The sequence below is a fragment of the Prinia subflava genome, chromosome 3, assembly GCF_021018805.1.
Source record: "Prinia subflava isolate CZ2003 ecotype Zambia chromosome 3, Cam_Psub_1.2, whole genome shotgun sequence".
Lineage (NCBI taxonomy): Eukaryota > Metazoa > Chordata > Aves > Passeriformes > Cisticolidae > Prinia > Prinia subflava.
The window spans coordinates 102811395-102826121 of record NC_086249.1 but is presented as its reverse complement, the minus strand read 5'-3'; the positions used below and the strand labels follow the sequence as shown (position 1 = coordinate 102826121).

Below are 14727 nucleotides of genomic sequence, written 5' to 3'. Positions count from 1 at the left end.
CCAGCTCTGGAGTCCTGGGTACAAGAAGGACGTGGAGCTGTTGGAGCAGGTCCAGAGGAGGCCACAAAAACAAGCAGAGGGCAGGAGCACTCTGCTGTGAGGAAAGGCTGAGAGAATTGGGGGTTGCTCAGCCCGGAGAAGAGAGGGCTCTGGGCAAACCTTACTGCAGCCTTCCAGTTCCTAAAGGGGTTTACAAAAGAGATGGGGACAGACTTTTTCAGAAAGACCTGTTGCAGTAGGAGGAGGGATAATGGCTTTAAACTCACTGCAGAGACTCAGACCAGATGTAAGGAAGAATTTTTTTTACAATGAGGTTGGTTAAACACAGGTTGTCCAGAGATGTGGTAGAGCCCAGTCCCTGGAAAGATTCAAAGCCAGCTTGGACAGGGCTCTGAGCAACCTGATCTTGTTGAAGATGTCCCTGCTCATGGCAGAGGGGTTGGATTGGATGCCTTTTAAAGATCTCTTTCCACCCAGGCCATTCCATGAGTCTATCACAGACCAAGGTGTTGTTTAATGTGATTTGAGGAGAAGATTTCAGCCTCTGAGAGTGGATGAAGGTGGCTGTGCAGGCAGTGGCTGCCCACAATGGCTCTGGCACACAGGGCACTCACTCTCTGTGTCCCATGCAGTAGGACACAATGCTGTAGGGAGCCTTTGTCAGGCTGACTCTGATCTTCTCATCTCTGTCTGCAGTTAGGATATAGCGGTCATCAGGACTCAGGGCCTGTGGGGAAAGGGAGAGCTTTAGTGCCTGGCAGTTCAAGGCTTGAAATTTTTCTTACCTAAGGAAAAAAGTATCTCCTCACCCCAAAAGGCAGGTACAAGCAATAAGCCACTCTTTTCCACCAACAATGGAAGGGTAAATCTTTGTGACAGTAACTTTCTCACTCACTAAGAGAAGCAACACTGACTTCCAGGTCCAGTGAAAGCCACTGAGACCCAACAGTACAGCTGGAAGAACTCTTGCATCTTAAAAAGAAACTTATCACACTGAAGAGCCCAGCTGACATGGCAGAGTGGATGAACTGCCATAGACACTCTGTCACCAAGATTCCTGTGACTGTAACATGAAGACTTTTTCAACTCATAAACTTGTTTCCTTACCAAACTCTGCCAACACAAACTCAGTAGGAAGAAATCTGGACTATATTTCATTTATATAATTAAACAAAAAAAAAGAAAAAAGAAAGCAAACCACAAATCTGGGACAAGAGCAACAATGAGAGACCCAAGCACAAGCAGGAATGCAGGTTTGTAAATACAGAGGCAGACACTTACCACATCCAGCAGCAGAGACACATGACCCAGCTCAAGTTTTCCATCTGCTTGAGGTTCTGTTATTGAGTAAGAATAGACATCACCAGACTTATCTGCAACAAAAATCTTATCCTCTGCAGATGTGATAACCAGGGATGTGCATCTCCTGTTCACAAACCTGAAAGACAAATGGCACAGCTTGAACAGCTCTGCATGGCAGCTTCAGCAAGTCTGGAAGTTAAACAGACCAAGAGGCTGGGCAAAAGGTTCTCAGATGCAACATTATTGAAATGGGAGTGATGAAAGTAATATTATGGGGCTGAAATAGCACTTTTGAGCCTAGTAAATGAGTGAACTATGTAATAGCAAACACCTGGGGTGGGGAGAGGAACAGGGGACCATTAAAAGCTGCATGACTGCATTTTGCTTTGGTATTTTCTCAACTGAGCACCTCACCCAGGCAGCATGCCAGGGCTCTAATGAAGGCTGGTAGACTTCCTTGCACTCTACATCATAAAAACAGGAGTTAAACTCATAGAAAAGACAAGGCAGGATTTGTCCTATTAGGAGTCCTTTGCAACATCACTTTTAAAAACTGTGTAGGAACTATTCCTCCAGCTGCCACTGTGCTGTAAAGGCTTCATGGAGAGCCTTGGAACTCTTTTCTCCTCATATCCCAAGTCACAGAGCCAGAGGTTCCATGTTCCTTGTCCAGACAAAGCTCTGAACCTGAACTCTGAGTCTCCCTCATCTACCATTATCTCATAGTTCCAGCTGCCAGTGCAGCAGGTTTTTTACAACTACTCAGATAAACATAAGAACCAGAGATGCCAGCAAACACATCCTGTGTTAGCACAGGACTGTGGGCACCAGGGATCAGAGGAAATGGATATTTATGTTCACCTGCTCTGAAATTCAGTGGCCATGTGGAGGCAAGAGGACAATACACTATGCTTCAGGTAGGAAGAGAGAAATCTTTTTAGTGGCTTTTTAGTGGACTTTTTGTGGCTGTTTAAAGCAACACCACAACAACAGGAACACAGACAACACAGTTCCAGAAAAGGTTACTTTCCCAACCAGAAAGTGTTGTTCCAAGTTCATTGTACCACTTGTGATCTCGAGCACAAAGATTCAAAAATCTTTGTCTGACACAAGCTGACTACAAAGGCCAGCACTGTGTGAGACCTTTATACAGCTTGCCACAAAACACCAACACAAGTTACATAGCTCGAAGTTTGGCATTGTTATCCATGCAGAAAGCCTTTTGCCTGTATTCCCAGTTTTCCTGATATGAAGTAATGACATTCCAAAAAAATCCAGCTGTGGTCCTAGTTAAACTTCCAGCAGAAACTAAAACACCAAACAATTACCCAGTGGCACGTTACAGGTAAGACACACAAGGCAGGGCAGCAGGGAAGCCAGGACACAGAATGAACAGATTTGGTTTTGTCATCCTGAGTTGGATGGGACCCACAAGGATCATGGACTCCAACTCCTGGCCCTGCAAAGGACACCCCAACAATCCCACCCTGTGCCTGAGGGTGTTGTCCAAACCCTTCTTGAGCTGTGTAAGCCTTGGTGCTGTGACCACTTCCCTGGGGAGCTGTTCCAGAGCTGTTCCAAGCACTCTGGGTGAAAAACCTTTTCCTAATATCCAACCTAAATGAGCCCTGGCACAGCTTTGTGCCACCATCACCTCTCACTAGAACATTGTTTAACCCCACTGGTCCTGAATCCTACACACAGAGCCAAGCTACAGCCACTTGGCTTTTTTGCAACCAGGGTCTCACATTTGTGAGAGACCAATAGAAGCAGGGATGTCACATGCTCAGGTACTTTCTCAGGAAGCCCTTCAAAGTCATGGTTTTTCTACAGAGAGTTGTCACAAGCAGCAGCAGAAAACTTGGAACTGGAGGACCTCTGGTGGACAGCTACAGGCTGTTTCCTCAAGAGGAATGTGCTGAAGAAAAGCAGCTGCAGCATCTCTAAAGATGTGCTTTTTGGAAAGATCATAACTTTTTAGAAAGTTCACAAACTCCCCCAAACTCCTCAAAATCAGAAGGAACAGAGAATGCACTCATGGAACTGCTCAGCATCACTCTTACAGGCCTAATCCCAGTGTGGGTAAAGTTTTAGTTCTTAAAAGATAAAAACACTGGGTTTGGAATAAGGAAAGAGATTATCCTTCCTTGGACAGAGATATTAAACATCTGCACTCCCATTCTTTGTGAGGGGAAAACCACACATGAATTCTTAACAAATACTCTGAATTCCCAAAAACATTAAATTTGTTTTAACAAGAGAATTTTAAAAAAGAAAAACAAAAGGAATCTAAGTGACAACAAATGTCAATAGCCCAAATACTCCCATTTTAGAACCCTAAATCCACCAGCCATAACTCCATAACAGCTTCCTTACCTGACACTTACACATTCCCAGGAAGGCTTCGTACGGAACAGAATCAAGCGTTTGTTGTCATCTGTCAGGGCAAAATAATCTCCTGATGGGGAGAAGGCAAAAGCCAGGATGTCATCACTTCCTCTATCTGTCCCTTTTCCATCCTGCCTAATAGAGAGAAGGGGACCAACAGTTCACAACCTGATAGATACTAAACTCCTTGAGAAGGTTGTTTCCAAACCACCAGGAGCGTGAGGAACAAAGTAAAACTTTAAATGCTTTTATTTCTGGTTAAAATGTTGAGCCAACATGGACATTAATGCAAAGAAATAAGCCAAGACAAAGGAAACTGAGAGAAGGTCTAAACCTGTATCAAAACCTTTTTAGAAACAAAGTTTGTGCTGGCATATCTGGATATAAATTATGAGGAATATAATAAATGTTTCCTGTTTGGCTACAAGTAAAACAATGGCCAGTGGTTGAATTTAAGTTAAAAAAAATACTTTTTGTGTGTGTGTGTGTTTTGAACTCCCATGACTTAGAGAATAGATCTTGAGGAGAACTTTTGTGGGTTTTTTTGATTTTACATGTCTAACAAAAAATGCAGGACTTTTCCACAAATGTCTTGACTGACAAGAGAGAGAATTAATTGGTTTTGATTTTGCCACTGCTGTTTCTCAAAAAAAAAAAAAAAGAGAAAAAGGTGCACAGTGGAATGAAACTCGGGATGAAACAGAAACAAAAACCAGATCCATATATATCCATCAGGGTTAGCAAAACCAACCCTTCACCTGCTCAAGGAGTTATCCTGTGGCTTTCTCCTTCTGCCTTCACTGCCACACAAGCTCAGAGGTGCACCCTCCAGGAAAAGAGCAGTTTTCTCACCCTTTCTCTCCTAAGGGCTGCTTCTCCGCACTGCTGCAATCGTACACGAAGAGACTCTCATCACTGCAAGGCAAAAACAAACCTGAAATTACTGGGACCAGAACAGCCAGGAGCTGAACTACAAAGAGTGGCAACTCTTCTGTAAGATGCTCCTATTTCAAAGTTGTTTACACAACTGCCCCCCACCTTGAGGAACCACCTCTGCCCAAGTGGGCTCCCAAAGTGTGACAGGGGCAGCAGAAATTTATAATTTTGGACTGTATGCACATGTCAAAAAGGAAATCCTCCTCTGCTGGTGAAGTAACACTGTATTTTGCATAAACGTTACTTCTGTCAGCCTCAGCAGATCTGTCAGGAGCATTTACCCAGTCACAGAATCACAGGAGGGTCAGGCTGGAGGGGACCACCATGGGTCATCTGGTCCAACCTCCCTGCTCTTGCAGGGTCACCCCAGAGCACAAGGGACAGGGTTGTGTCCAGATGGATCTGGAATATCTCCAGTGAGGGACACTCCACAGCCTGTATGGACAATCTGAGCCAGTGCTCAGTTACTGCACAATGAAAAAGCTCTTCCTCATGCTCAGGTGGAACTTCTGAGCATCAGTTTCTGCCCCATTGCTGGGCACTACCGAGCAGAGCCTGGCCCATCCTCTGACCCCTCCCTTCAGGTACTACACAGAACCTCAGAATCATTTGGGCTGGAAAAGACCTCTGGAGATTCCCCAGTCCAAACCCCTGCCCAGGCAGGGTCATCTGGAACAGGGACACAGGAACACATCCAGGTGGGTCTGGAACGTCTCCAGAGAGGAACACTCCACACCCTCCCTGGGCAGCTGTTCCAGAGCTCTGCCACCCTCAACACAAAGGAATTCCTGTGTTCAGGTGCCACTTCTTGTGTTTTATTTTATGGCCATTGCTCCTCATCCTGTCACCGGGCAACAGGAATAGAAATAAGTCTGGCACCATCCTCCGGGCACCCACCTTGGAGCTATTTATATGCACCTTCCTTATAGACATAAACCAGACCATTATTAGATATGTACGTATATATATAAAATAACATTGTACACGTTCTACGCATTTATGGTTTTACATATAACGTTATGCATATACATGTAATACATGTGCTATACATATGTTAAGTAGAGACACATATGTTATATATATACACATATTTTCTGTAAGTTATGTATACATACATATATGCACATGTTATATATGTAACACATGTGAGTATATAAATATGTGTATACATTATATATATATATATATTTATATATATACACACACACACACACACATATATATATATACTCTCTATCCTATATATAGTCCAACTGGGGGAGCACAACCGACAGAAAACAGCCGAGGCTAGAAAGTTTAAAAGTGATGTTCTGTAACAGAAAACGCTGACAAGGAGCACGGAAAGGCGCGAACCGCAGCCGGGCTCCCTCAGTGCCCCACCACCTCCCCGCGCTGCCAGCGGGGCCACACACGGGCCCCTGCCAGCCCCCTCAGGAGGCACCGGGCGGCCTCCGCCGCTCGGGCCCGCCAGGCCCCGCCGCGCCCCGGGCCCGCCCGCCCCGCACTGACCCGCCGTGGCCGAGCCCCGCCGCCAGCAGCCGCCCCCCGCCGCTCGCCACGGCCGCGGCCCCGCGCAGCGCCAGCGCCGGGCGGGCCCCGGGGCTGCGCCCGCCGCCATCGCCGCCCGCCATGCGCCCGCGCCGCCACGTGCGCGCCTGCGTCACCGCGCCCCGCAATGACGTCACCCCGCAGTGACGTCACCGCGCGCCGGCCCCGCCCGCCGTGAGGCCGCGGGGGCGCCGTGAGGGCTGCGGGCAAGATGGCGGCGGCCGCGGCGCTGAGGGGCGGCGGGAGGGCGGTGAGCCGCGAGGTAAAGGAGCTCCTCGCGGCGATTTCCTGCCCCCACACCCCCTCAGCTGTCGGAATATCCTCCCGTTCTGCTAACTCGTGTTATGTTGTGCAGGTGTTGCAGCTGGAGGCGCGGGGGCTTTGCACGAAGCCGGTGGGCACCGGGACGGCGCCGCCACAGAGTAAGAGGGTGGTTTGGTTGTGAGAGGTGTCGGGGTGTCAATAAAAGGAACGGGTGAGGGGAGCTGGGGAAGGGTCACGCCTCGGGAGAGGCGCTGCATAAGCTGGGAGAAACAAGGACTGAAAGGTCACCGCTGTGTAAACGAGGGTTTCTGATAAAATGTACCCTGTAGTAATAAAAGTAAAAGTAAAGGTCTGGCTGTGTGGAATATATTTATAGGCCGTATATATATAAGAATATATGTATGTATATATACACGTATATCGTTTTATATTTCTGAGCTTCTCGCTTCTTTCCTGTTTACCTTCACCTTAACATTCAAGGCCAGGCTGGAAGGGGCAGTGTCAGACTGGTTAAGGTGTGGGAGGGCGATTGGCTTCAAACTGAAAGAAAGAAGGGTTAGATTGGATACCAGGAAAATATTATTTACTGTGAGGGTGGGCAGGCCCTGGCACAGGCTGCCCAGAGAAGCTGTGGATGCCCCATCCCTGGAAATGTTTTTAACGAGGTTCAAAATCTAGTTATTAACTTCAGATGTTCACCCTTGTCCTTGGAAATACTTGTGTTATCAGGGTTAAAAAATAGAAGGACCTAGAGAAGGACTTCCAATATCCAAATATGCCAAATAGCAGCTCCAGGCAGCAGTGTAAGAAGCTGCCATGGCCCTGCTGTGTTAAATTTGGTTATAATACTCCTTGCCTCATAGATTTGCAAGCCTGAGCCTTGGCTTAGATGCTGCCCTGCATCCTGCATTGAGGAGCATTTGAACCCCTCTTACCCCTGACCTAAGTCAAAACAGGAATACCAATTTAAAAGGCTGATGCCTTGTTTGTATAAATGGAGGCTCAGTGGTTCAGTGAGGTTTCCTGTCCCAAATTAGAGATCCAGGTGCTGAAACAGGAAAGCTCCACAGAGCCATATGTAGGAGTGATCAGACCTGTTGACTGCTGTTGAAAAGATCACTGAAAGAGTAGTTGAAGGCAGACTTCTGCCACCTTCTTAAATGCCAAAGCAAATAAAAGCCTGGCTGTTCCATTAAGAAAGCCTTCACTGCATAGATTGATTGAACAGCAAATTGCTTTTTATTATGATTTATTTGTTGCATTAAGTCTATTTGAGATGCACTTTAACACTGGTTTTTGGATTCACTGTCCTGCAGCTCTGATTTGTTCAGGAGCTCTCTTAGGCCAGCTCTCCCAGCCAGCAGCTTCCCCTGCAAACACTCGGGTTAATTAAGATGTATGGGATGCTGCCTTTGCCAGACTCTGGCTGGAACAGGATGTGCTAATTCTCCTTTCTTTGACAAAATGGTCCTGTTTACATACAGAGTCAGGGGTGGGAAATAAACCTGTAGTTTCTGCCTGTCCCCTCTCTGAGTGTGAACAGGCTTTGAATACATGCTGGGAATGATGCTGATGTTCCAGGCATCAGGAGGAACACATCTGGCAATGATATTTTTGTGACTGATTTGGATGTGTTTTGTTCTTTTGGCAAAGTGATGCTGGTACAGATTAGCTGGTGCAAAGTTTGAAGTACCCTAATTAAAGTGTATTAGTTGTATTGGATGTTTCAGCTTTTAATCATAGTCTGTCTTTTTCACTTATCTAAACTAAACTATTTAAAGTATTACTCCAGTAACTAATGGTCAAGTTGAATTTTCCTTGCCTTCTTGATTTCTTAGGATGTTTTCACATTAATACTCCTTCAGGTTTTGCTCAGCTTTCCCTTGTCTGTCCTCCCTTTGGCCATTCTTGTGTTAGTTTAGCCTCTTCTCTCCCTCTCTGAAGATCTCTTCCATCCTGATTGATGCCTCCTCACGCGTTGGCCTCTCCAGGCTGCTGCTTGGCTGGGCCAGGCTGTGCAGGCAGTCAGAGCTCTTCCAAAGGTGGCTGCCCATCCTCCTGCCTCCCTCTGCCCTTCCTTCCCATCCTGCACCTTCCATCTGGCAGAGAGAAGTATGTGCTTGAAGTTATTCAAAATACTACCTGTAAAATTGATACCTTTTTTCCATTGTATTTTGGTGTGATAAAAACTCTGTGTTTCTTTCTTAAATACTTTGCTTTCATTTTCTTGTCTCTTCTGTGGTGTTTTTGTTTAGACATTGCTAAAGACTTGCTTCTGTTCAGAACTAACAGTAATAACTCCTTGAATCATACAAGCTATTACCATAAAATACCAGTGAGGGGAAAGCTGTATCTCGTTTATGGGCATTTAAAGTAGATCTGGATTTCCAAACTCTGCAGAAAAATAACAGGCTGGAAATCTGTTGAATTTTGCTGCTGGTTGGAAATGGTGCAACTCGTAATGGAGTTGGCTTTGCTAAAGCCAATTCCAGCCATGGTGAATCTTCCTAATGTGCTCCCAGTGCTCCTTGATGTCCTGTTTTCTGTAACCACAACAGTATTTGCTGTTGCTCAGCCTCTTGAGGATGATATTAGCATCCAAGGGGTATTGTGTATTCCTGAGAGGACCTGAATATCACTGCCTTCTCTTTCAACTGTTGGTTCCTTGTGTGGAGAGTTTAGCTTAATGCAGGTATCCATGAGGGAGAACATAGACAGGAACAATCATGAAGCATCAGGAGATCTTCTAAGACTTCTGTAAGAAAGAGGTCTCAAACCAGAAATAGGAAGTGAGGACTGCAGGAGATGAGGCCTTGGGGAAATAGTGTTGAACTGTGGGGACACACCTGAGCTGGCAGCTCCCATGAACAGTAATCCTTTCCTGGATGGCCTCAGGTGTCTCCTGCTCTGCTGCTTTGCCTTTGGGGAGCCATCCCTCCCTTCTGCTCCCAGGATAACTCCTGCAGGCAGCTGTGGCTGTCTCCTGACTGTGTCTCTGCTTTGCTGCCTTGTTCACAGAGCAGTGTTGTCTCTGCAGCAGCAGCAGTGTTTGAAGAGCTTGGCTAACAGGCCATCCTAATGCTCACCTGAGGTAGGGAAGTGTCTGCAAACCTTTTCAGTGATGCAGAGGTGAAGCACAGGGAAAAGCAGCTCTTGGAGGGGTCTGGCAAAGCAAGGAGCATAAGGGTTTATCTCTTGAATTTTGGCATCGCAGCAGCAAAAACTGTTACGTGCTACTAGAACTCTAGTTTCTCTAACTTAGAAAGTCTAAAAACTTTCTGCTTTGCAATGCCTGTATTTAGCATTATAATTACCTTCAGTTTATTTTTGTAACAGATAATCTCAGAAAGTTAAAACTGTGTGACTAAGATCAGTAACAGCCATGTCAGATACAATGATGATAATCCTCTTTATGCCGTTTCCTAGATGTAGTGGCACGACAGGGAAGCACCAAGCTGCTTGCCATGAAGGCACCAGTTGAATTTCGTAAAATGTTGTCTTCTAGCTCTCTCCTGCTGTCTGCAGACAAAGGGGAGAGCACATCTAGTACCAGCCTCAAGGAAGCTGCAAAACCTGCTGAAGACACGAGCAAGTCCATGCCAAGGAAAACTGAAGTTGCGTTTCCTCAGCGAGGAGTTGTTTCCTCGCATGAGGAGGAAAACCTCAGCACGCCTGCAAAAGGAGGAGGCCTGAGGAAGGAGTTAGCTGATGAACAGACTTCATCTTCATCCAGCTCAGAGTCAGATTCCAGCTCAGACTCTGAGGACGAAAATGTGGATTCAGAAGTTGCCAGTAAAACTAAGGTTGAGTTTCCCAGACGAGATCCCATGTTTTTTGAGAACATAGCAGTAAAGGCATCAATGGTAGCAAAAGAGACATTGTCCCAGAAACCCCTCAAAGAATACGGAATTAAAAAGCTGCCACGCAAACCAGAAATTGACATATCTCCTGTAAAGCAGGTCAAATTTTCTAAGACATCAGTCAGCCAGGAAACTTCAAAATCCAAAGCAAGAGACCTCAAAGTAAAATCCACTTCAAAAGAGCCACGGGTGGTGAGAAGTCTGGACCTGAGCGATCTCTCTCGTAAATCTGATCCTGTGGAGGAGAAGTCCCTTGGAACCCGCAGAGCAGCTATTCAGCAGAAAGCCTCAGCAGGGACTCAGGAAGACAAAAAGCAAAGTCTGGCATCCAGGGGAGAGAAGAAAGAAGTGAAGGAGGCACAGGAGCTGAAAGCAAAAGAAGCAACTTCTCCTAAAGTGGAAGAGACTTCTGGAAGCACAACATTGGTGATGGGCACCACAGCAAAGAAAGAGACCATGCAGGAGGCAGGAGGCCAGGCTGGAGAAAGCAGCACAACAGAGGGTACAGCTTTAAATTGTTTGAACTGTATTGATTCGTCTGGGCTAGGGTTTGACTTTTCATAAGCGTTTCCACATCTTCTGTGATCTTTGTACTGAAACTGGCAGAGTGGCAGTGACTTTCTGGAAGATAAACTGTTGATCATTGCTAATTGTTATAAGCTGTCAGTAATACTCAGTCTCCAGCTATGCTGTGAAAGGAAGCGGTTTCGTTTCTCTGTATTTATAGTTTCATAAAACAGTTACTTATAAAATGGAAACAAGATTGTTTCCACTCTGAGCAAAATCATGGGGTTTATATGACAACACTTGTTCTCATTTTCTCTTTTCTTGGAAGGATTTGGTAGCTGCCATTCTCATGAGTCAAATTTGATGCCATCTCATTGTTGCTGAAACCCTGCCATTTTTGTGGTTTTGTTTGAGTTTTTTGGGAGTTTGTTTTGATTTTTTTTTTAATCTGTCAGTGTTTCAGATTTCAGAAGACTTCAAGAAATCATAGTGTAATGCCAGAAACAGGCATAGTTGATTCTGAGACTGGAAGGTTGCAAGCAGCTCGTGTGGAAGTAGTGAGTCAGTTTTGCAGGGAGCTGGGGAGGAGACATTGGTGTGTTTTCAGGAAAGACCATCGTGCATCGTGTAATCATCTCCTCATCTGTGCTTCCCTATCTGACCTACCCTTCTTATTTACTGCCATCCTTTAATTGATGGTCCTGCTGATCTCACTGTGTGTCTCAGCAGCAGATGTCTCTCTGTCCTGATCTGTCGAGATTCTGCCTTTCATTTCAGGCAGTGTAAATCTGCCATTCTTGAGACCCCTCTTCTAGTTGCCACATTGAATTAAAGCATTTAATTTTGGAAGTAAAAGCAGCATAATTAATTGTAAGGTTGCCTGGGTGTCATCCCTCAGGAAGGGCCCTGGGGGCCAAGGGAGCAGCAAACTGAAGGTGAGGCAGCGATGTGCCCTTGCCAGAGGCCACCGAGGGTAAGGTGGGAGGAGCAGGCTGAGGGAGCTGCAGCTCCTCCCCTGCTGAGGTGCACCGGGTCTGCAGCGTTCAGTTTCGGGCTCCCAGGGCAAGGGAGATGTGGGGCTGCTGGGCAGAGACCAAAGTGCCACTGAAATGATGGAGGGGCTGGAGTGAATCCTGTGAAGAAAGGCTGGGAGAGCTGGGACTGTCCAGCCCAGGAAAGAGAAGGTTCAGGCAGAACCTTCAGTGTGTGGAAATAACAGAAGGAGGGTGCAAAGAAGACAGAGGTGAGGCTTTTCAGTGGTACACAGTGATGGGACAAGAAGCAGTGGGTACAAACTGAAACACAGGGTTTTGCCTGAGCTTCATTAAACCCTTTTTTTCCTGTGAGTGGTGGAGCACTGCAGAGACGTGGGGTCTCCATCCTTAGAGACACTCAAACGCTGTCTGGATGGGGCCCTGGGCCTCCTGCTGTAGCTGACCCTGCCTCAGCATTGGGGTTGGACCAGCTGACCTACAGAGGTGTCTTCCAACCTCAGCCATTCTGTGACTCTGAAGTGCCTGACCAGGTTAAGAGACAAGATAACTGCATTTGTATGTTTGCTTCCAGAAAATGGTGCTGAGTCAAAGGCCTGTCTTCTGTTTGAGGGGTTAGCTGGCTCATGATTTCATCCATTTCCTTACTTTCTTCCTTGATGGCAACTCAGATGACTGGAGGTGGCACTGTGTGCTGTGATCCAGTTGACAAGGTGGTGATCAGCCAAAGGTTGGACTCAATCTTGGAGGTCTTTTCGAACTTAAATAATTCTGCAGTTTAAAAACCAAAATGCAGCTCTGTTTGCAAGTGGTATTTTGATTTGCTTGTTCCTTCTTGCAATCAACAGCACAAGCTTTCTTTGAAATATAAAAAAAACCTTGGGAAGGGCTCTTTGCTTTTATCTACAGATGATGCTTTTCTCACCATTCATCCACAGTGCAGTTCTAAATCTTCAAATATTTTTTTTCTGGTGTCTTCAGATCTATCTTGTTCTCTCTTCCTTTGAGAACAGCCACTGCTTTTCCTTGTTTAACATTCACAGCTGACTGCACCACCTGTAATTCCTACTGCTGTCCTGCCCCTGTGCCCTTTTGTCTTCAAACTCTGCAGCAGCCACACAAAAGATGTAAAAAGAATTTTTCTCAATGCAAACCTGGATGTTGAGGTGATGTCAGCCCTTTGTAGAGCAGTCAGCAAAAGCTGCTGACTCAAGCTGCTGAGTGAGGAGCAAAGCTGTAGCTGGAAACTCAGAAATAGGCCTGTGATTCATTTCAGAGGAACATCCCATGATGTTCTCTGCTTGCTCCTTAAGAGACAAAGCGGAGATGAAGCATGAACTGTGGGGAGGATGAGCTCAGGAATAAATTTTTCCTTGGAGAAGCCAAGTGCAGTGCATTTGGGCAGGAAAACTGGGGCTCCATCTGTTTTCCTTCCTGCACATCTGTCTCCGAATTTGGAACAACTGGCTCTTGCAGGTTTGCCTGTTCTCTTGCCTTCCCTTGCCTGTTCTTGGGGCTCTTTGCAGCAAAGAGCATCATCTGCCTTTTCTCTCTGGAGTGCCAGGAGGAACTGAGCAGCAGGCACAGGGATATTTCCTGCCATATTTTGCTGAAACCACGACTTATACCTTGAGTTTTATAAGCAAGCTTTGCTAAATGCTGTGGATATTTCTCTTAATCTGATAGCTGCACCCTGCAGTAATTATTCATAAGGGCAATCCTGGTGTTCAAGTTCTTGTGTTTTTATGGGAGATGGACCTGTTAAAATAAGGGCTTCATACAATCTAACCTGCACCTCCACATACAAATTTATATGACAAAGCTTTTCACTACACTGTGTGTCTTCTATTGTTAAAACTCTGGGTATACAACAATAAATTAATATTGGGAGTAAAGTTTTATTTCTTGCAATTTGCTTGGTTGTAAAATCAGCCTGTAACAGGAACCTTTTATGTAAATGATACTGCCTAGATTTGCCTAATATTCTATAAGCATAAGAATTAATGTTGGTTTTAACAGGAAGTACAGAGTTCTAAACTTTATTGGGTTGTTTTTTTTTTGAAGGCAAGCTAATAGAATGGTTAGAAGATTATATTTACAAGAAAAGCAATTTACATCAAAAGCTCTTGATAGATTAGTGTTTGGTATAACCACATTTGAATTAAAATGGTGGAGATCTTGCTAATTCCATCACTTGTCCCCATGGTAAAAATTCAATCTGTAAAGTATCTCTAAGAGCTGTATCTCATGGCCTGACAGGATGATACATCATTTGTACTGCTCCTTTGCCCCTCCTGGTTTGCTAAGAATGTCACCTACTGTTCTGGCTGGAATGAAAACCCAGGGAACTCTGAGAAAGCCAGGAAATGCAGACATATGTCTTGTAGAGATAGATGGAATGTTCTGCCCTGTCCACCCCCAGCATCAGGTGGTGGTTTGAGTTTAAAATGGTGCAGCTTTAGGGCCAGACAGGGCACCAGCTGGACTTGGTGAATTTCTCCTTGTGTTAAAGTTCCTGACTTTTCTTACTTTCAAATATTAACTGGATGAGGGATCTGACAGTTTATGAGGGCTGACTCAGTGCTTAAAACCATTGTGCTCTGGTGTGGCATCCTCAGAGTCACCGGTTCCTGTTTGTTTTCACAGAGACCAGAGCTCAGCCTGCTCCGGAGGAGTTTGACAATTCCACCTACAAGAACCTGCAGCACCACGAGTATCACACTTACACCTTTCACGATTATGTCGCCGTCCTCGCCAAGTACAGGCAGCCTCAGCCTTCCTCTGGAAGACCGTCACCAAGGCACTGAGAGAACCACACAACAAACACCCAGGCAGGATGAATTGTTCTGTTTAGCACTGCTGCTTCATCTGTGTAATTGAAATCAGATAATAAATAATAAAGGCATAATAACTTGAGCTTTTGAAAAGTT

General features: G+C 45.6%; 2 protein-coding genes across 2 annotated transcripts in view; one reads left to right on the top strand and one right to left on the bottom strand.

Moving 5' to 3' along the window:
* WDR4 (WD repeat domain 4) overlaps positions 1 to 6293 on the bottom strand; it is a 19753-nt gene extending 13460 nt beyond the window's left edge. Inside the window, exons 1-5 of the mRNA XM_063393120.1 lie at positions 6136 to 6293; positions 4543 to 4605; positions 3679 to 3825; positions 1282 to 1438; positions 615 to 727 (exon numbers count right to left, since the gene is read on the bottom strand). Of these exons, the coding sequence (XP_063249190.1) occupies positions 615 to 727; positions 1282 to 1438; positions 3679 to 3825; positions 4543 to 4605; positions 6136 to 6257 (602 nt within the window). The 5' untranslated portion in view covers positions 6258 to 6293. The remainder of the gene's footprint in view (positions 1 to 614; positions 728 to 1281; positions 1439 to 3678; positions 3826 to 4542; positions 4606 to 6135) is intronic.
* NDUFV3 (NADH:ubiquinone oxidoreductase subunit V3) lies at positions 6281 to 14727 on the top strand. Its single transcript, XM_063393121.1, has 4 exons — positions 6281 to 6436; positions 6530 to 6596; positions 9865 to 10800; positions 14444 to 14727. Exons 1-4 carry the CDS (start codon positions 6386 to 6388, stop codon positions 14602 to 14604), a joined length of 1215 nt encoding a protein of 404 aa, XP_063249191.1. The 5' UTR covers positions 6281 to 6385; the 3' UTR covers positions 14605 to 14727.